The sequence below is a fragment of the Zalophus californianus genome, chromosome 15, assembly GCF_009762305.2.
Source record: "Zalophus californianus isolate mZalCal1 chromosome 15, mZalCal1.pri.v2, whole genome shotgun sequence".
Lineage (NCBI taxonomy): Eukaryota > Metazoa > Chordata > Mammalia > Carnivora > Otariidae > Zalophus > Zalophus californianus.
This window is the reverse complement of record NC_045609.1, coordinates 54217872-54238523: the sequence shown is the minus strand read 5'-3', so window position 1 is coordinate 54238523 and position 20652 is coordinate 54217872. Positions and strand designations below refer to the sequence as shown.

Below are 20652 nucleotides of genomic sequence, written 5' to 3'. Positions count from 1 at the left end.
TTTTTTTAAACATTGTTTCAATGTAAGTTACATCTGATTGTCCTATCTTCGGTCAAGGGTTAGCTTTTCCCTTTGGAAGAAGAATCTCTGCATTGTACCCCCATCCTGCCATCTCCCTTTGTGGCCATGGAGACAGCAGAACCATTCAAGGAGACGTACCACGATGACGTCTCCTTATAGTAATGCAGTTAGCGAAGCTTGGGCAGGGAGTGTGAGGGCTGGGTTCTAACCTGGAGCAGCCTTGAGCTTGCTGAGTGACGTTGGTCCAGTTATATTGCATGTCGGGGGTGCATATGTAGGGCAAGGGGTGGGATTAGATCATCTCTGGAGTCCCAGAGAGAAAGCTCCATATTTAAAAACCTATCTGCATGTGACTAATCAAGAGCCATTACTCTGGCTGAGTAATGACATTTATTGCTTTTTCTGTTTTGATAAAGTAATACATCCTTAATGTAGACACTTTGAAAGCTTCAGATCAACATAAAAAAAATTGACCTTTGCACCCACCGACTATCCAGAACCAACTACTGTTAACATCTGGGATATATCAATATATCTTTATTGAATAGATATATTTAATAAAATATGATGTCTTGAAATTAGCAAAGTAGCATCATATAGCACATACGGCTTCCTATCCTCTTTTTTCTTACTATTAGGTCCTGAGCGTATACTTTATCATTCCATTCAGAAGTATTTTTAATACTATGCAATATCCTGTAGAAGGGATATAATGCATTTACTTCCCCCACTGTTGACTTTATATACATTTTATAAACAGTTCAATGTTGAATATATTTATAGATAATGTGAAAATTTTAATTCTTTTCCCTGAGTAGATTTTCCTATGCTGACTAATTTTTTAAAAGATGATCATTCGCCCCATTGTTTTTTCCAAAAGCCAGTGATAAGCCTTCCTGGATAAGCACAGTGATAAATGTCTTTGTTATTTTCACTGAGTCACCAGGCTATGAAGACTTCCCCTCCACCAACTGCAAATTTCTCCCCACCCCCACGACTAGTTTCAATGTCTCTGTAAGATAAAGACTTTATCTTTTCACTGAATGAGGTAAAGACAAAATACCTTTCTAGGGGCGCCTGGGTGGCTCAGTCCGTTAAGCTGCTGCCTTTGGCTCAGGTCATGATCCCAGGGTCCTGGGATCGAGCCCCGTGTCGGGCTCCATGCTCAGCGGGGAGCCTGCTTCTCCCTCTCCCTCTGCCTGCCTCTCTGCCTACTTGTTCTCTCTCTCTGTCAAATAAATAAAAATAAAATCTTTAAAAAAATAATACCTTTGGCGCCTGGGTGGCTCAGTTGGTTAAGCGACTGCCTTCGGCTCAGTTCATGATCCTGGAGTCCTGGGATCGAGTCCCACATCAGGCTCCCTGCTCAGCGGGGAGTCTGCTTCTCCCTCTGACCCTCCCCCCTCTCATGCTCTCTCTCTCTCTCATTCTCTCTCTCAAATAAATAAATAAATAAAATCTTAAAAAAAATAAAAGTAAATAAAAAATTTAAAAAAATACCTTTCTAATGCCTTTCTGGGAAGCAGAAAGTTGAGAGGCAATTTTACTTCTTTGCAATTTCACTGGAACCCAGAACACAGCCCAATGGACTGCCAGCTCCATGAAAGCAAGAGGCCAGTCTGATTGGGCCCCGTGGATACTATGGATCCTAGCACTTTGTACAGAGCTCCAAGAATAAAACAAATTGAAAAAATACATATGTATACATTTAATGCTTCAGGTTTTGAGTAGTCCTAACATGCCTCTTTATATTTGGTCAATCCATGTGGCCAATGGCAGAGAGATATATGGTCACGTGAGCAGACATGTCTGCTGCAGGGCATCACCCATCTCACCCCATTTTGTTTCCAATGTGTATTTTTTTTATTGCAAATGTATTTATCAAGTAAACTTCCCAATTGTAGTTTTGTAACTGAAATCTAACCCAAATGAAATGCCAACTCCAGATCCACTGGGGTTAGCATTCTAAAATGAGGTTTGACACATTCTCCATCTACTCCAAACCCATTACAAGGAGAATCAAATCATCAGTAGATGCTGCTTTATTTGATTCATATATTACATAATCGATCAAAGGCATCACTGGTGTTATGTTGATTTTTTTTTATGTTTGCCATTAGACAGCAGTTTATTGCATGAAGATGAAAGTCTCATCTGACTACAAACTGATCATGATGGACTTCAAATATTTTAAGAGCTGATGCATTTTAGAAATTTTTTTTTAGATTATTCATCTCTTTGATAAAAATAATATGATGGGAAAAGCAAGAATTTAAAAACAACCAGTGAAGAAAGCATTCATTTTATTTTATTCTTCTAACCCATTGTGGCGGGCACTAAGAAAATTCTCTGATTATGACATGGATTTGGTGACTTGTCCATAGTCACAGAGCCTAGAAAATGGGAAGCCAGAAATCACCCCCAGGTGCTCTGAGGCTAAGTCTGGTTTGCCTTCCCACAGCCCACAGTAGCCTTCAGGTTTGGAATTTGGTCACTTCTATCTAACTATAGAATAGAGTAAATCAAAAGATTGTCAGCAGTGAAGATAATGACCCAATGTTAGTATTGGTACATCTTATTATACTCCCCGATCCTGTTAACAACTTTTTTTTTTTATAACCTTTCTGTGGACAGATTTTGGAGTTTGACTTGAGGGGTATACCACTGGACTTTTCATCTTCCCTTACAATTGTTGTGAAAGATTTTGAGACAATTGGACAAAATAAGTAAGTTGATTTCAACTATTTTTCTCATTTTACATATTATCTTATTATTGTTTATTTTGTTGAAGGAACATATTGTTAATAACATTTTTGTAATATTTCCAATATAATTGTGCATCAATTCCATCTCCCCCCACCCCACAACCTTCTGAGCCAATATCAGATGTGATTAATTTCTCACAGTGCCTTTTCCCAAACTTCTGTACAGTAGTCCCCTCTTACCTGCAGTTTCAGTTACCCGTGGTCAACTGAGGTCCAGAAGCAGATGATTTTCCTTCTGAAATATTATCAGAAGGTCAGTAGTAGCCTAACACCACGTCACAATGCTTATGTCATTTTTTCACCTCACTTCATCTCATCACGTAGGCATTTTGTCATCTCACATCATCACAAGAAGGATGAGTTATAATAAGGTATTTTGAGAGGAAGAGAAACCATATTCACATAACTTATTACAGTATATTGTTATAATTGTTCTATTTTATTACTAGTTATTGTTGTTAATCTCTTACTATGTCTAATTTATAAAATAAACTTTATCATAGATATGTATGTATGTATGTATGGGAAAAAACATAGTATATGTAGGGTTTGGAACTATTTGTGGTTTTAGGCATCCACTAGGGGTTTTGGCACATATCCCTATGGAGAAAGGGGGGAGGGGCTACTGTATTCCTAAGAGTCTCCAAACACTAATTCACCATTAGTATATCCAATTTGGCACTTCCTGTGAGTCCTATCTAACAGTCCTGAAACAGCTTTGTTAACTGCATATAGTCACTTCCTACCTCTGGTGGTTTATCTGAACTGTAGCTATATTAGATAGAAGCAAAATCATTTCTTCTTCTGATTATGTGTGACCATACTCATCTCATTCAAGTTCTACCTGCAGCCCCACTTCCGTTTTAACATCTTATGGGCCTTTTAAACTCAACAGACCTAAGCCACATCCCTGTCACCTCTACCAATTTCAAATGGAGAAGGGTCATTATGGTGCACATGGTAGTGCTGAGGATTGTCCCCTGAGTAAAGCTGGGGAACATCTGAAACAGGTCTCTATGGGACAGAATGACCTCAGTAAATTCACTCCAGTCCTTGATTTGGAATTTGGCTTTAGAGCCTCAGAAACCAGTCTTAGGTTACCAATTCAAACTAACCAAGCTTACCAGAAACTAATGCTTAAAACCAGGTTACTTACTTGTTAATTTCCAGGGGAAATAAATGCCTGGTGGGAGGGCATCCTAATCAATGAATTCTCCTTCGTGTCATACAGCATGGAAAGCCAAATTACTCTATATCCTTGATTATAAGATGTCATTAACGATAAGATGTATTATTAAATTAATAACAGGTTTGGGGGTTACAAAGAAGTCTTGTATTAAATGCTCATATCCATGTAAGAAGCATCCAAATTTTTAGTAATGTCAATACATTTAAAAAAATGTATGTCTTAGCCTTAGGCACATTTGGTAAATCAGAAGGCTGCAATGAGAGGAATAAATTAGAAAGAATTAGTTGAGGTACAGTGACCATATGCCCTGATTTGCTTGGGACAGTCCTGGTTTATTGTCCCAACACAATTACTAATACTTCTTTTGCTGTCAACAGTGGCTTGGTTTGGATAGTAAATTAGATGGTCACCCTAGTGACTGGGGTCTTCTACTTAGTGGCTTCATGCTAAGAGAGCCTGAACAGACATTTACCCCCTAGACAATGCTTTGCTAGGTACTATGCGTGTTCACCTTTGATGAGATCCTTTTTCCCGTGTTCCATTGCTGACCAATTCCCCTTGTGACTGATGCTTTTTTTTTCTTAAGCTATATAAATATACTCTGGTAGGTTCTGATCCCACTATATTGGACTGAGAATCATTGTAGCTTGAAAGGTTATGTGGGGTATCTCAGCTTTGAACCAATGATATTATTATCCATCCCCACCCAATTCCCAGAGGGCAGCTTTATCTTCCAAATCACAAAATTTTGGGGAAGTGTGTGGTCAAACCTCACTGTAGCCTTTAATATGTTACTAATAATAGTCCCTTTTCGAGGATAGTCCAAGATGGTGGAGGAGTAGGAGACCTTAGTTTCCTCTGGTCCCAGGAATTCAACTAGATAGCTATCAAATCATTCTGAACACCTGTGAACTCAGCCGGAGACCTAAAAGAATAGCGGCAACTCTACAAATAGAAAAGTGACCACTTTCTGCAAGAATGACAGGACAGAAAAACTCACCTCAAAAAAGAGAATAAGAGGCAGTACTGACTGCCAGGGACCTAATCATTATTGATATAAGTAAGATGTCAGAACTAGAGTTCAGAATAATGATTATAAAGATACTAGCTAGGCTTGAAAAAAGCATAGAGGACACTAGAGAATATCCCTTTCTGGAGAAATAAAAGAACATAAAGCTAATCAAGTCAAAATAAAAAAGGCTATTAATGAGATGCAGTAAAAAGTGGAGGCTCTAACTGCTAGGATAAGTGAGGCAGAAGAGAGAATTAGTGATATAGAAGACAAAATGATGGAGAATAAAGAAACTGAGAAAAAGAGATAAACAACTACTGGATCATGAGGGGAGAATTTGAGAGATAGGTGATAGCATAAAGTGAAACAATATTAGAATAATTGGGATCCTGGAAGAAGAGGAAAGGGGGGAGGAGAAGGTATATTTGAGCAAATTATAGCAGAGAACTTCCCTAATCTGGGGAAGGAAACAGGCATTCAAGTCCAGGAGGTACAGAGAACCCTCCTCAAAATCAATAAAAATAGGTCAACACCCTGACATATAATAGTGAAACTTGCAAATCTCAGCAACAAAGAGAAAATCCTGAAAGTAACTTGGGCAAGGGGTCCATAACCTACAAGTGTAGAAACATTAGACTGGCAGCAGACCTATCCACAGAGACCTGGCAGGCCAGAAAGGACTGGCATGATATATTCAGGGTGCTAAATGAGAAAAATATGCAGCCAAGAAGACTTTATCTAGCTAGGATGTCTTTCAAAATAGAAGAAGAGATAAAAAGCTTCTAGGGCAACAGGAACTAAAGAACTTTTGATCACAAAACCAGCCCTGCAAGAAATATTGAAAGGGATCCTTTAAGTGAAGAGAGAGCCCAAATGTAACATAGACCAGAAAGGAACAGAGACAATATACAGAAACAGTGATTTTACAGGTAATACAGTGGCACTAAATTCATATATTTCAGTAGTTACTCTGAGTGTAAATGGGCTAAATTCCCCAATCAAAAGACACAGGGTATCAGATTGGATAAAAAAGCAAGACCCATCGATATGCTGTCTGCAAGAGACTCATTTTAGACCCAAAGACACCTCCAGATTTAAAGTGAGGGGGTGGAAAACCATTTGTCATGCCATTGGACATCAGAAGAAAGCTGGGGTGGCAATCCGTACATCAGACAAATTAGATTTTAAACCAAAGATTGCAATAAGAGATGAGGAAGGACACACTATATCATAATTATAGCGTCTATCCAACAAGAAGTTCTAACAATTGTAAATATTTATGCCCCTAACATGGGAGCAGCCAATTACATACACCAATTAATAACCAAATTAAAGAAATACATTGATAATAATACAGTAATAGTAGGAAACTTTAACATCCCACTCACTGCAATGGACAGATCATCTAAGCAGAAAATCAACAGGGAAACAAGGGCTTTGAATGACACACTGGACCAGATGGACTTCACAGACATATTCAGAGCATTTCATCCTAAAGCAGCAGAATACACATTCTTCTCAAGTACACATGGAACACTGTCCAGAATGGATCACATACTGGGTCACAAATCAGGTCTCAACCGGTACCAAAAGATTAGGATCATTCCCTGCATATTATCAGACCACAATGTTTTGAAATGAAACTCAATCACAAGAGGATATTTGGAAAGAACTCACATACATGGAGGCTAAAGAGCATCCTACAAAGAATGAACTGGTCAACCAGGAAATTAAAGAAGAATTTTAAAAATTCATGGAAACGAGTGAAAATGAAACAGAACTGTTCAAAACCTTTGGGATGCAGCAAAGGTAGTCCTAAGAGGGAAGTATATAGCAATACAAGCCTTTTTCAAGAAGCAAGGAAGGTCTCAAATACACAACCTAACCTTACACCTAAAGGAGCTGGAGAAAGAACAGCAAATAAAAGCCTAAACTCAGCAGGAGAAGAGAATTAATAAAGATTAGAACAGAAGTCAATGAAATAGAAACCAAAAGAACAGTAGAACAGATCAACAAAACTAGGAGCTGGTTCTTTGAAAGAATTAACAAGATTGATAAACCCCTTGCCAGATTTATCCAAAAGAAAAGAGAAATGACCCAAATCAACAAAATCATGAATGAAAGAGCAGAGATCACAACCAACATCGAAGAAATACAAATAATTATAAGAACATATTATGAGCAACTGTATGCCAACAAATTAGATAATCTGGAAGAAATGGATGCATTCCTAGAGACATATAAACTACCAAAACTGAAACAGGAAGAAATGGAAGACCTGAACAGACCCATAACCAGCAAGGATATTGCAGCAGTAATCAAAAATCTCCCAACAAACCAGAGTCCAGGGCCAGATGGCTTCCTAGGGAAATTCTATCAAATGTTTAAAGAAGAATTAATACCTATTCTTCTGAAGCTGTTTCAAAAAATAGAAACGGAAGGAAAACTTCCAAACTCTTTCCATGAGGCCAGCATTAACTTGATCCCAAAACCAGACAAAGACCCCACCAAAAAGGAGAATTACAGACAATATCCCTGATGAACACAGATGCAAAAAATTCTCACCAAGATACTAGCCAATAGGATCCAACAGTACTTTAAAAGGATTATTCACCACGACCAAGTGGGATTTATTCCTGAACTACAAGGGTGGTTCAACATCTTCAAATCAGTGTGATACACTATGTTAATAAAAGAAAGGACAAGAACCATATGATCCTCTCAATAGATGCAGAAAAACCATCTGACAAAGTACAGCATCCTTTCTTGATTAAAACTCTTCACAGCGTAGGGATAGAGGGAACAGACCTCAATATCATAAGAGCCATCTACGAAAAGCCCACAGCAAATATCATTCTCAATGGGGAAAAACTAAGAGCCTTTGCCCTAAGATCAGGAACATGGCAGGGATGTCTACTATCACCATTGTTGTTCAACATAGTACTAGAAGTTGTAACCTCAGCAATCAGACAACAAAAAGAAATAAAAGTCATCCAAATTGGCAAAGAAGTCAACCTCTCACTCTTTGCAGATGACATGATACTCTATGTGGAAAATCCAAAAGACTCCACCCCAAAATTACTAGAACTCATACAGGAAGTCAGTAAAGTGGCAGGATATAAAATCAATGCACAGAAATCAGTTACATTTCTATACACTAACAATGAGACAGAAAAAAGAGAAATTAAGGAGTCGATCCCATTTACAATTGCACCCAAAACCATAAGATACCTAGGAATAAACTTAACCAAAGAGCCAAAGGATCTGTACTCAGAGAACTATAGAACACTCATGAAAGAAATCGAGGAAGACACAAAGAAATGGAGAAACATTCCATGCTCATGGATTGGAGGAATAAATATTGTGAAAATGTCTGTGCTACCTAGAGCAATCTACATATTCAATGCAATCCCTATCAAAATACCACCAACTTTTTTCACAGAGCGGGAACAAATAATCCTAAAATTTGTATAGAACCAGAAAAGACCCCGAATAGCCAAAAGAATGTTAAAAAAGAAAACCAAAGCTGGTGGCATCATAATTCTGGACTTCAAGCTCTATTACAAAGCTGTAATCATCAAGACAGTGTGGTACTGGCGCAAAAACAGACACAGATCAGTGGAATAGAATAGAGAACCCAGAAATGAACTCTCAACGCTATGGTCAACTAATCTTCAACAAAGCAGGAAAGAATATCCAATGGAAAAAAAGACAGTCTCTTCTGCAAATGTTGTTGGGAAAATTGGACAGCCACATGCAGAAGCATGAAACTGGACCATTTCCTTACACCATACAGAAAAATAGACTCAAAATGGATGAAAGACCTCAGTGTGAGGTAAGAATCCATCAAAATCCTAGAGGAGAACACAGGTAGCAACCTCTTCGACCTCAGCTGCAGCAACTTCTTGCTAGACATGTCTCCAAAGGCAAGGGGAGCAAAGGCAAAAATGAACTATTGGGACTTCGTCAAGATAAAAAACTTTTGCACAGCAAAGGAAACAGTTGACAAAACCAAAAGACAACTGACAGAATGGGAAAAGATATTTGCAAATGTCTTACCAGATAAAGGACTGGTATCCAAAATCTATAAAGAACTTATCAAACTCAACACCCAAAGAACAAATAATCCAATCAAGAAATGGGCAGAAGACATGAACAGACATTTCTCCAAAGAAGACAACAGACACATGAAAAAATGCTCAACATCACTAGGCATCAGGGAAATCCAAATCAAAACCACAATGAGATACCACCTCACACCAGCCAGAATGACAAAAATTAATAAGTCAGGAAACGACAGATGTTGGCGAGGATGCGAAGAAAGGGGAAACCTCTTACACTGTTGGTGGGAGTACAAGCTGGTGCAGCCGCTCTGGAAAACAGTAAGGAGGTTCCTCAGAAAGTTGAAAATAGAGTTACCCTATGACCTAGCAATTGCACTACTGGGTATTTACCCCAAAGATACAAATGTGTGATCTGAAGGGACACCTACACCTAATGTTTATAGTAGCAATAGCCACAATAGTCAACCTATGGAAGGAGCCCAGATGTCCATCAGCAGATGAATGGATAAAGAAGATGTGGTGTGTGTGTGTGTGTATACATACACACAATGGAATACTACTCAGCCATCAAAAAATGAGATCTTGCCGTTTGCAATGACATGGATGGAACTAGAGGGTATTATACTAAGCGAAATAAGTCAATCAGAGAAAGACAATTATTATATGATCTCACTCATATGTGGAATTTAAGAAGCAAAAGAGGATCATAGGGGAATAGAGGAAAAATAAAAGAAGACAAAATCAGAGAGGGAGATAAACCATGAGACTCTTAATCATAGGAAACAAACTGAGGGTTGCTGGAGGGGTGGGAGGTGGGGGGATGGGGCAACTGGGTGTTGGACATTAAGGTGGGCACATGATGTAATGAGCACTGGGTGTTATATAAGACTGATGAATCACTGACCTCTACCTCTGAAACCAATAATACATTATATGTTAATTAATTGATTTTAAATTTAAAAATGAATAGCCCCTTTTCTTCTTTGCTCCCTTCTTTCTACAAATGGTATCACTATTTATATTCTGGACCACTTTCTCCAATAGAAATATAGTGCAGACTGCATATGTAATTTAAAATTTTCTAGTAGCCACATTAGAAAACAAAAGACAGGTGGAATTAGTTTTAACAATATATTAATATTATTATTATATATTATATAATATATTAGTTTTAATAATATATTAATTATATTTAATAATATATTTAACTCAGTATATACAGCTTATTATCATTTCAATATGTAATCAATATTTTAAAAATCATTGAGACATTTTACATGCATTTTTTTTCTTACAAAGTCTTTTGAAATCCAATGTGTCTTTACCACTTACAGCACATGTCAATCCAGACTAGCCATATTTCCAGTGCTCCTTGCCACATGTCGCAAGGGCCACCATATTGGATAGCACAGTTCCAGACCACTGGGCTCAGAACCTTAGGTCTCTCTGGATCTTCCTTTTACAACCTATCCATTCTGTTGCCAAATCTTATGTTTTCTTCCTTTCCATTGTTTGTGCCATGTGTTTCTTACTCTTGGCCATAGCCACCAGCCTGGTTCAAGCCTTTATCATTTTATGCCTCTTCTATTTCAGTGTGGTGGCAAAGCCTGGCCATGGAGCTCTTGTCTATGTTTCACACAAAATCCTTGCTTTCTTGAAGCAAATATGCTTGAGTAGGGTCAGAAAACAAGCAAGTACATGAAGAACTATATAATGGGTCAGGTGCTGTGGCGTGATCTAAGATAAGGAGGAAATTGTTATACGGTATAGGCCATGAAGAAAAATAAAGCAGAGTAAAAGGATAGAGAGTGACTGATAATGGGGGGATGATCCAGTGTTATATGAGGTGATGATGAGTTAACAATTAAGCAGAGACCTAAATAAAGTGAAGGAATGGGCCATGCAGCTTTCTAGGGGAAAGAATATTGCAGGCAGAGAGAAGGCGGGAGTGGATGTGGGGTGTCGGAGAAACACCAAGCAGGCAAGTGAGGCTGGAGCACAAAGAGCAGGAGAAGCTGGTATGGGCTAGGAGATGAGATCAGGAAAGCCCCAGCATGTATGGCTTTATGAGCCATGGCTCAGGCTTTGGATTTCATTCCTAGCAGAGTGGGAATCCATTAAGGGGGCTTGAGGATGATCTAACCTATATTTTATTTTATTTTATTTTTTTAAGTTTTTTTAAAGATTTTTATTTATTTATTTATTTATTTGAGACAGAGAGAATGAGAGAGAGAGAGAGAGAGCACACGAGAGGGGGGAGGGTCAGAGGGAGAAGCAGACTCCCTGCTGAGCAGGGAACCTGATGCGGGACTCGATCCAGGGACTCCTGGATCATGACCTGAGCCGAAGGCAGTCGCTTAACCAACTGAGCCACCCAGGCTCCCCTAACCTGTATTTTAATAGGATCATTCAGGCTTTGTGTGTAGAGACTGGATGCAGCAACCAGTTAGGAAGTAGGGAAAACAATACTGGGAGACCATTATATATTCATTTTACACCTGTTGAAAACACAGTGGGGCCCTTGGATGACAGCAGTCCTGGGAAGAAGACAAGTCCCTACCCGATGGCTCAGCGTGGCACTCATTCTGGGGGTTCAGTGTGCCTTTCTGGAGACAGAGTTGATGTGCAGTCTCTCTGATCCTGACAATGTCTTCCTACATTCGAACAAAGAAAATATGGTGGGTCCTGATAGAAGAGGGTCCTTCTAATGTTCGGGGCTCCATGCATCTTGCTGAGATACGTTGTACTTGGTGTTACGCTGTCTGCTGAGCGTAATGACCAAAGGAGCCAGTCGTTACTGTGGCATTGTTATGACGGGAATTTTTAGGCCAGAAAAAGGTAAATTCTAGGCAAAATATGAAGCTGGTGTTCAATACTCTTTCAGCCTTTCCCTCCCTTCTTCTGGGGGGGTCCCCCTCCTCCTGAACTCCCCCAGGCACCCCGTGTCCGTATTTATGTCCCAGGGCCCCCACCAGCGTACTCACTCCGGCCTGCCTTCTGAGCCGTATCTGCGCCGGGTCTTTTCCCAACAGCACTTATCTGTCACGTTCTCAGTCCTTCAAGGGCTTGCTGGTGGAAAGGAGCTTTCTGAGGAGCTGCTCCAGGTGACGGTGGGATGGACACTAATAGTTGATACTGTGTTGACTTCCCAAGAACAGTGATCTCGGGACCGAGGCCACTGGTGACTCATCTGAAGACGTGAACAAAATGGGAATTTTAGGCTCTTATGACAGGGTCCCCAGGGGAAGTCTTTTTAATTGGAAGATTAGTTGTTGCTGCATCGTTGGTGAAAGCCGACCCTGAGTTGCCTTTGGAATGAATAGTGCGGATGATAAGCCAGTGTTGTCTGTGGGCTTACGGTGCTAAGCCGAATGCTTCTCCTCAGGAACTGTGAACTTTGACCTTGTTGCCACCAAGTAAACAATGCGTACACCTTGGTCAGATTTGCCTGTAAGTACATTGCAGGAATCTGGGAATACGCTGTATGTTTGTCCAAACTATTGGTGTATTTTGGCCCCAGATTTTATTTTCTTGGCTTTTTTACTAAAGATTTGGCCTTCAGGGATCTGCTCACCGTTCAGTGTGGGAACTTCCTTTCCCCTGGTAGTAAGTACAGGGTGGGGGGGCAGCATAAGGAATGTCTTGCCTATTGATGTTCCTGTTGCCATGGAAACCGGTTGTGCAAACACGGCTCTCACTCTGCATCTGCTGCTCTGGGCCTGGGAACAAACAGGTTTGCCTGCACACCCCTGCCCACACCCAGAGTGGACTGCCAGGGCCGGCCCGTGCATGCAATGCACTGGTACATCATTAACATCCTTTCCGGGTGCTGGGAGCTGGCTGGGCCGTTCAGCGCAGACTCTGTCCCTCCCCACTTCATAGTCCTCCAACCAGCCCTCCAGGCTGAATGAGGGTGAGAGAAGAGCCAGAAGTGCCTCTTGGTCATGTGATGAAAATGAAATATTTTTAGCTGAAATGTCAGAGTAGAAGGCTTTTCCCAGCCACTGAAGGGTAAGAGTTGTCTCTGCAGACAGGCAAATCAGCTATCACCTAGTGAGGACTTAGGGAGTGCCAAGGGCTAGGCCAAGCCCTTTGAAGGCATTATCCACTTAATTGCAGACACTCTCTGAAGCAGGTCCTATTTTTCCTCAGAGAGGCTTAGTATTCTGCTCAAGGTCACACAGTAGGTATGTGTCAGAGTCAGCATTTATGTCCAGGCCTGTGTTGTTGACTTTTACATTATACTGAAAACCTCAAACCACCTGTAGGAACCCAAGTGTAGGTGGAATTACTGATTAACTGTCGGCTAGAATGGAAGTAATTTTTCTTTCTAATTTTGCAAAAAAAATTAAGAGCAGTCATCAGAATACTGGTAATTCCTCCCTACTTAACAGTTTTAAGCAGGCATTTTTATACTCTTGAAGAGTAAGTCACTTATGCTCATGTTCTACAATGGACAAGATAAATTTGGAAAGTATATCTCATCTCATGTGATCTTCACAATGACTTTAAGAAGTGGAGATGAGATTTGAGGCTGGGACCCTGATCCCTTGGCATCCTGGCTCTGCTGTCACTCCACCTGAGTTCCTAAAGAAGAATCAGCTTTAGGAGCCTGGCAATGTAGGAATGAGAGGTGTTTACAAGATTACAGTTTAGCGTGTGTGTGTGTGTGTGTGTGTGCGCGCGTGCCCGCGTGCACACACACGCAGTGTGCATGCTTGTGCATGCATTCATGCTAAGGAAGAAAAGAGTTACTAGTTAGGGCTTTTGTATTCACTGTTCCTTCTGCATGGAATACTCTTTCCTTCTAACTGCAGTAGATGTGAAATGTTGTCATTTGGCCTCAGCATCAGGGACCACCCACCCTAGAGCAGCCCCTACTGTTGCTCATCACCCTGCCTTGTTTCCTGAGAGCCCTTCTTGTTAGCGAGCTCATATGGGCATGGGAATGGTGGAGGGAGTCCAGCTGGGCATGTGGACATTTGTGTTGGGTTTTAGATAAGTACTCAGAGGTATGGCTGGTCCACATTCCTGCTTTATCTAGCTCAGTTCACCACCATCTGACATGTTCTTATCTATTTGATTATTCACTTGGCCCTCCCCTACTAGACGGTGAGCTCCACATCTATCTTGTTCGCTGCTGTAACACCAGTGCTTAGCACAGTGCCTAGCATATAATAAGCTCTCAGTAAGTGTTTATTGAAAGAATTAACAAGTAAATTTATGATACTAATACATGAATGAAATCTAAAGTATCTTGCATTGGACAGTTAGCCCACCTCATAATAGGCCATTGATGTGGAATCTGTCCAACTCAGCTCTCTGGACAGCCTCTGGTTCCAACTTGGGTTTAAGCTGCAAAGGAGTCAGAACACAAAGGGGTTGGATCACAAGGGAAACAAACAACTGTCCCAAAGTTCCTGCCTTTTTGTAGAGAGATGTAGAGCTTATCCCTGAGCTCAGAGGAAGGCAGCAGATCATAGTGCTTGAAAGCTGAGATTCAGGAGGCAGACAAAGACTGCGTAGAGATTCAGCTCTACTGGTGACTAGTGGTGACCTCAGGCAAGTGACTTAACCCCTCCAGGCCTTAATGTGACCATAGTTTGGACGTTCTGCTTCCACTAAGATAGAATAACAGGGACCAGATCTACTCACTCACCTGATACACCAAAAAACTACAGAAAACATATGTAACCATGGTTTCAGATATTGAACACCAGCAGCACAGGACAATGACTGCGGAGAAAGGCGAGGTAAATGAAATGAGCCCTGTGAGCGCCCAACTCAATGCCTAGAGAGTGTTCCCAGGCCGCAGTTCAGGGAGGGGGAAGTCAGGCAGGTCCCTGTTGTCTTCCAGAGTTGGGATCATGCAGGTGGGAGTCTAGAGCTACCCACACACATACACCCAGAGTGGTACCAGGGGCTACAGAATTAGAAAAAGAAAAAAGACAAGCTTGGGTTGTGAAATATACTAACTCCCTGAGCAAAGGTTTGTGGCTTTTGGGGGTTTTTTGTTTTTCTTTTTTATTAGAGAAAACAGAGACTGTGGTTTGGAATGAAATTAATTTCGTGGAGAGGTATGGTATGGCTTATGAGAAATTTGCATTTCCTGGTATACAAAAGACCTTGTCTTCAGTCTTTTAATACTTGGATTTCTCCTAGCGATGAGACACTCACTTCTGACCCCGCCACATGTAAACGAGGTAGTGGGATCTGTGTAGGTGAAGTCACCACCTTTCCTTCTTCCACTGTGCTTGGTGAAGAGGTATGGACAGCCCACTGGAGCAGCTTTGCAGGCTGTGTGGACAACGGGTTAAAGTCATTTATCCCAGAAGTAATTACCGAGCCTCACCTGCATGCCAGGCATTAGGCTAGCTAACCTGCTCCTCGCGGCCACAAAGTGCCTGACTCCAGCCCAGGTGCCTCCCTGATCGGGAGAGCTTTGGGTGCAAAAGCCTTGGCTTCTACTCTGCTCCTTCTCTGGTTGAAGTGACGCCATTTGTTGCAGGCAGCAGGGTTGGGAGGGACTGGAAAAAAGGAAGTTGTTGCCGGCTCTGAATCCTGCAAAACCTGCTACAGCCTCCAGACTAGGTCAGTGATTCCAAAACCCAGGAACGGGAGTTTGTGAAAAGTACAGAGCACAGTCCTACCCTCTGGTAGAGAGAGCCTTGGGGACTTTGTCCTGTTCATCAAATGGTGGCTCCCAAGCTTGGCTCTCTGACAATCCTGGTGTGGAGTGAGGAGGCGAAGCCATAGGAAAGGTACAGATAAGTAGGCTTACTGAGTAGATTTTATTCGAGTTTTGTTTACTACTTTGTCCTATTAAATAATTGGATTTCTATGCCCATTTTTCAAATGTAAACCTTTGTTATCATATTGAATGTACTTTTAAAAACGACACATTTCCCTCTCTCTGGACCTAACTTTGCCGGCTGCCTGTCCTACCCTGCCCCCCCTTTCCTCCACCCATCCCTCTGCTTTTCCCCCTGCTGCCACTGAGAATCACTGTTTTAGACCATTGTTTCTCAAACTTCCTGGGTATTAGAATGAACTAAAGACAAAGTCTGACTCGGAGTCCTGGGAATCTGTGACTGCCCTAGTGATTCTGCCACGGGGAGGTCTGGGGAACCATGATCTCAGAAACGGTGGATGAGCTAATCCAAAAGGTCAGGGTGGGCCGCCTGGGAGACTCAGGAGGGTTCCCCGCCGGTGAAGTGGATGGGAGATCCAGAGATGCTCTTTGAGGGGGGCGTTGGCTTACAAACGTCTTCCTGTGATAGGATTTGCTGTCATGGTTGCCCCAGCTTCTCCCACCCATCTGGTCATGAGCAAGGTATAAGCCCGGCTCTCCCACCTTTGGGCTCAGCTGGGGGTGCGGGTGGGGGTGGGGCAGGGGAAGAGCTTGAACGATACTGACCCAGGGGAAGTGTGGGGATGGGTGATGGGGCCCAGCCAGGGAACCCCAAGGCCACACCAGCCTGGTCTGGTTGAAACGACAAAACTCAGCTCGTTTCAAAGGGTGGGTAGGACTGGCCCTTTCAGGGTTTCTACAGGGGACCTGGGAGCAGCTCGGAGAAGTATTTGTCCTCAGCCTAGCTGAGGATTGTTACGCCCTCGCAGAGCATGGAAAGTTGAAACACGCTGCAGTCTGTAAAGGCGAAAACAGTACAACATGTGATTTAATTTCCAGAGTGCAACGTATTTTTCCTTCCCTTCATGAAGGAATTTCCAGTAAACCCTCCTCCAGTAATCCATGTGGGCTGTGTCCCTGCTGTACAGAACAACTTGATATATATAAGCTCTCATGATTAAGAACTCAGCCAGCAAAGCCCTTACTCACCACAGTGGCATGTGGTTGTTAATGTTTATGTCTATGCTAACGGGGAGAATGTTTCCCTTTTCTCTTTTTTAAACATACTAGACTTTGTTTTAACAAGTTAAAGAACTTCTTAACCAACCCTTGCATGACTAAGTTGACTGGTTCACAGTTCCACTGCTCAGAATTAGTTCCATGTTGCATGGAGACCCTACTCAACACTATCTAGACAAGAACTGTAAGGGATAAGAGCAGGACTGGGTTTTTCTTCACTTCAGAATACATCTGCAGCTTATTAGTTCTACAAGTAAAGCTGGAGAGCTAAAGGGCCTTGAGATTCTTTCACTGTAAGGTTTCCTTCTGAGACGTGGTCCATCTGTTTCAGTGTTGGGTGGAGTCCATGGGGAGACTCTTATTTTTCCATGCAGATTCAGGGCGGAGCATGCACGGGGTACTGTCCCTCTGTAACAACGTGTTAGCATATTTATAGCGTTAGTAATGTGAAAGAAAAAGGGCTTCTTGGTTTAGTGTCACCTCCTTTAAAGGAAACTGGCTTGTGGTCCGGCTGCACTGTTCCTGTCCCCTGCGTAGGAGGCCGGGTCATGAGAACAGCCTACACCAGGCTGGCGGGACCCTCGGAGTCCTGCAGAGCTCAGACTTGCCCATAGGGGATGTTTCCTCCAATTTACAGTGAAAGCTCTTAGACGTTGTAGCTGCATGCATTTTTCTTCAACTCAACCTAGCTGTTAAAAATATTTTGGGGGGGTGGGTTAAAGTCTTTCCAGGCTTTCATCTAAACACAGGTATTTTTACTTCAGAAAAAAGAAAGTGAAATTTACTTTTAAACCATCTCCCCCATGTACAAACATCAAAGCATCAGAATTTTATGATGAAAAAAGTAAATCTTAAGAAATGGGACTAAGGGTCTCTGAAAGAAGGAATTGAGGTTTGGGTTAAAGTAGGTTGCTTTTCTTTTACTCCATTCCTGGTCTGCTGTCTGTTGCCAACGTCTCATGGCCTCCAGGGGGCGGGGGGGTAGCTGCAGACAGTGGTTGCGTCAGAATGGAGGCTGTAAAACCATTCCGGGCCAGGAAGGGCCAGTGAGTGGGCTTCATGTCCCAGGTGATCCTGTTCTCTCCATTTAGCACAAGGCACCGCTCCCTACTGTCTTACACTGTAGTCCATATTTCTGTTATTGGCCTAACCTTTTCCCTGACACCATGTGAATTTAAGCTTGACCCACGGGATTATAGGCCAATACGCTTGAAGGCAGAAACCCTGCGTAGTATTCTGGATTGTCCAACATGGACGTGTTTTAAGATCTATTTTAACATGAGATGGTTTCCTAAATAGGTCTGTGTAGAAAATATCGCATGTATGAGCCTAGCTAAAGACTTTGATAGCTGAGAGGGTCTAAGAAATTATTTACTTCAAGCCACTCATTTGCAGATAGCAAAGTAGGCTCAGAGAGTTGGGTGACATAGCTGAGGCTTGAAGGAAGTTGGAACACCAAGTTAGGGCAAGAACAGAAATTGTCTAACCCAGTGCTTCTCAACCTGGGGCGATTTTGCCCACCAGGACACAACTGGGAAGGTGTAGAGATGCCAGTGCATTGAGGCCAAGGATGCTGCTGAACATTGGACAAAGCCCAGCGCAGCCCCCCAAACAATTGTCCAGTTCAAAATGTCAGTAGTGCCAAGGTTGATAAATGCTGGTCCAACCCCAGGCCAGCCCTCTTTCAGTATCGTCCCAGTGTGCTATACTTTGTTTTCTCCTAAGAAGTATTTATTGCTGATAAGAGTTTCAGGTCATCTTGGCTTCAGCAAAAGCAAATCTGTACATGTCCAGTGTACAATGTTATTTTAATCGTACAGTTAGGTTATGAATTATGGAACTGTGAGGAATAAAATCCAGTGTGTTTCCATGTCTTTCAAGGCGAGTACCATTTAGACATTTAACACCAGTCAGATGACTTTTGAAATTGTAGTTTTCCCATTTCATCCTAAAAACTCAATTAGCCAACCTCATGGCTTACTATGCTATTTTTAAAACTTGGGAAGAAATGCTCATCAGGCTCATATCATGTGGGGCTGAGGGAGACATGGAAGAGATTTTGCCAGGGACTCTCGCTTTGTGTGGGAGGTGTACTTGTTTCATCTGGTGGCGATGAAGTCATGTGTAGTAGACTCTTGTCCTCAATATGTCAGGGGAGTTAAAATCCAAGTGAGGAGAAAACATACTCAGTTTAAAAAAATCTAGCAAACTTAGTGCACATACTCATGTGAGAAATTACTCTATAAAGACTCCATCAATTCTCAGCATTGACTGAGAGACCTAATTCCTGTATTGACCTAAAAGTGTTCACTCTTCACCCTCTGGAGGCAGAATTTGTCCTTTCCATTGCCAGTAACTGGCTCTACCTGAGATATGAGAAGAGATTGAGAATCCTTCACGGTTGTTGAGCATCTTAAGTGGTGTTCTGTCTAAGAACGTGCCTTCTTCCAAGAAACTGTGTGTAGCATTTCATGCCATTGGGTAGATTGGGTGAAACAGGGTGCCATAGCAATTTTCTGGTCTTGTGCAATATAATATGCCTATTCACAGAAAGTGAAGTCACTTCTTCATATTGTCAAGTCCGTGGATGTATATGGTTGAGTGACTGACTCCAGATCTACAATCTAGTTCCATTTCTGAGGTTTGAGGGGGGGGCAGGAGAATACAGATAAACGTCAGTTCAAAATAAGCGTTCACACATTAACATCAGTTTTCATTCCTGATTTTTAAAGAAACTACTACATGTGAAAATAAAAGGAATAGTTCCCCTGCAAGATAAACTCTTCTGATTATTACTTTTGCCCAAAAGCCCAGAGTAATGTTTTATGCACAACTATGGTTTCTTCACCCTGGGTTTTTTGATATAAGGAATCTCTTCTATCACTCTGAGGATTTGATACTTAGTTTTCTATTTTTATGCTAATGATATTCATGCTATCATATCTGCCATTTATTAGTATCAGTCACTGCAAATGTAGGCAAGATAAAAGTAAATAATTTTCAATTCTTAAATATTTTTAAATTCTTCCTGTTTCTCTTTTCTGTTTTCGGTATCCATACTGAGAGCATACCTCTGGGCTTTCATTGCTTTTTGATTGCATTTCACAAAGGGAACTTCTTCAATTCACCCAATCTCATACCGTGTTGTCCATTATAACCCCCAATGTAGACTATATTCTGCAGGTCACATTTTTGTATTCACTAACTCTCAGGGGTTGTGTGTTCAGTAAATTTTTTTGACCATGTGCCCTAACTACAAAAATGTTTTCGGTGTTCATTCTTAATGTATATAGACTTATTTATTCTTTCCTTCATTCGGTAAATATCTATGAACAAATGAACTCTGTTCCAAGCAGTGGGGTGAGAGTAGTGAATAGAAAAAGCAACAGTCTGTGCCTTTAGGGGCCTGACTGTGGTGAGCAGGGACACATGTGTGCCTTTGTACCATTAGGTTATGTGCACTGAGGGGTAGCTGGGTAAGTGGTAGAGGCTGAACATAATCCCTGCGGGCCTAGGAACAGGGAGAAGGACACACATCCAACTTTTGAATTCGGCTCCCAAGTATACAGGTTAGTAAGTTGGCCTCATCAGTAAACTAGCAACCTATTTATAATTGCAGAAGGTCTCCCTGAGGCGGTGGGGGTGGGGGACGTGGGGCATTTTTACAGTGGGCAATTTTGATGGGTCTTTTTACATTTATATTACAGAGGAATGCTTGAATTTCCTACTTT

At 41.6% G+C, this 20652-nt stretch overlaps 1 protein-coding gene across 6 annotated transcripts in view; it reads left to right on the top strand.

Annotated features, from left to right (window-relative positions):
• The window catches only part of MYOF (myoferlin), a 153764-nt gene that overhangs the window by 22427 nt on the left and 110685 nt on the right, over positions 1-20652 (top strand). For all 6 annotated transcript variants that reach the window (XR_003518662.2, XM_027587430.1, XM_027587404.1 and 3 more), the window contains exon 3: positions 2656-2747. Coding sequence is in view for 5 of the 6 variants with exons in the window: in XM_027587430.1 (XP_027443231.1) it covers positions 2656-2747 (92 nt within the window). In the remaining variant the exon portion in view is untranslated. The remainder of the gene's footprint in view (positions 1-2655; positions 2748-20652) is intronic.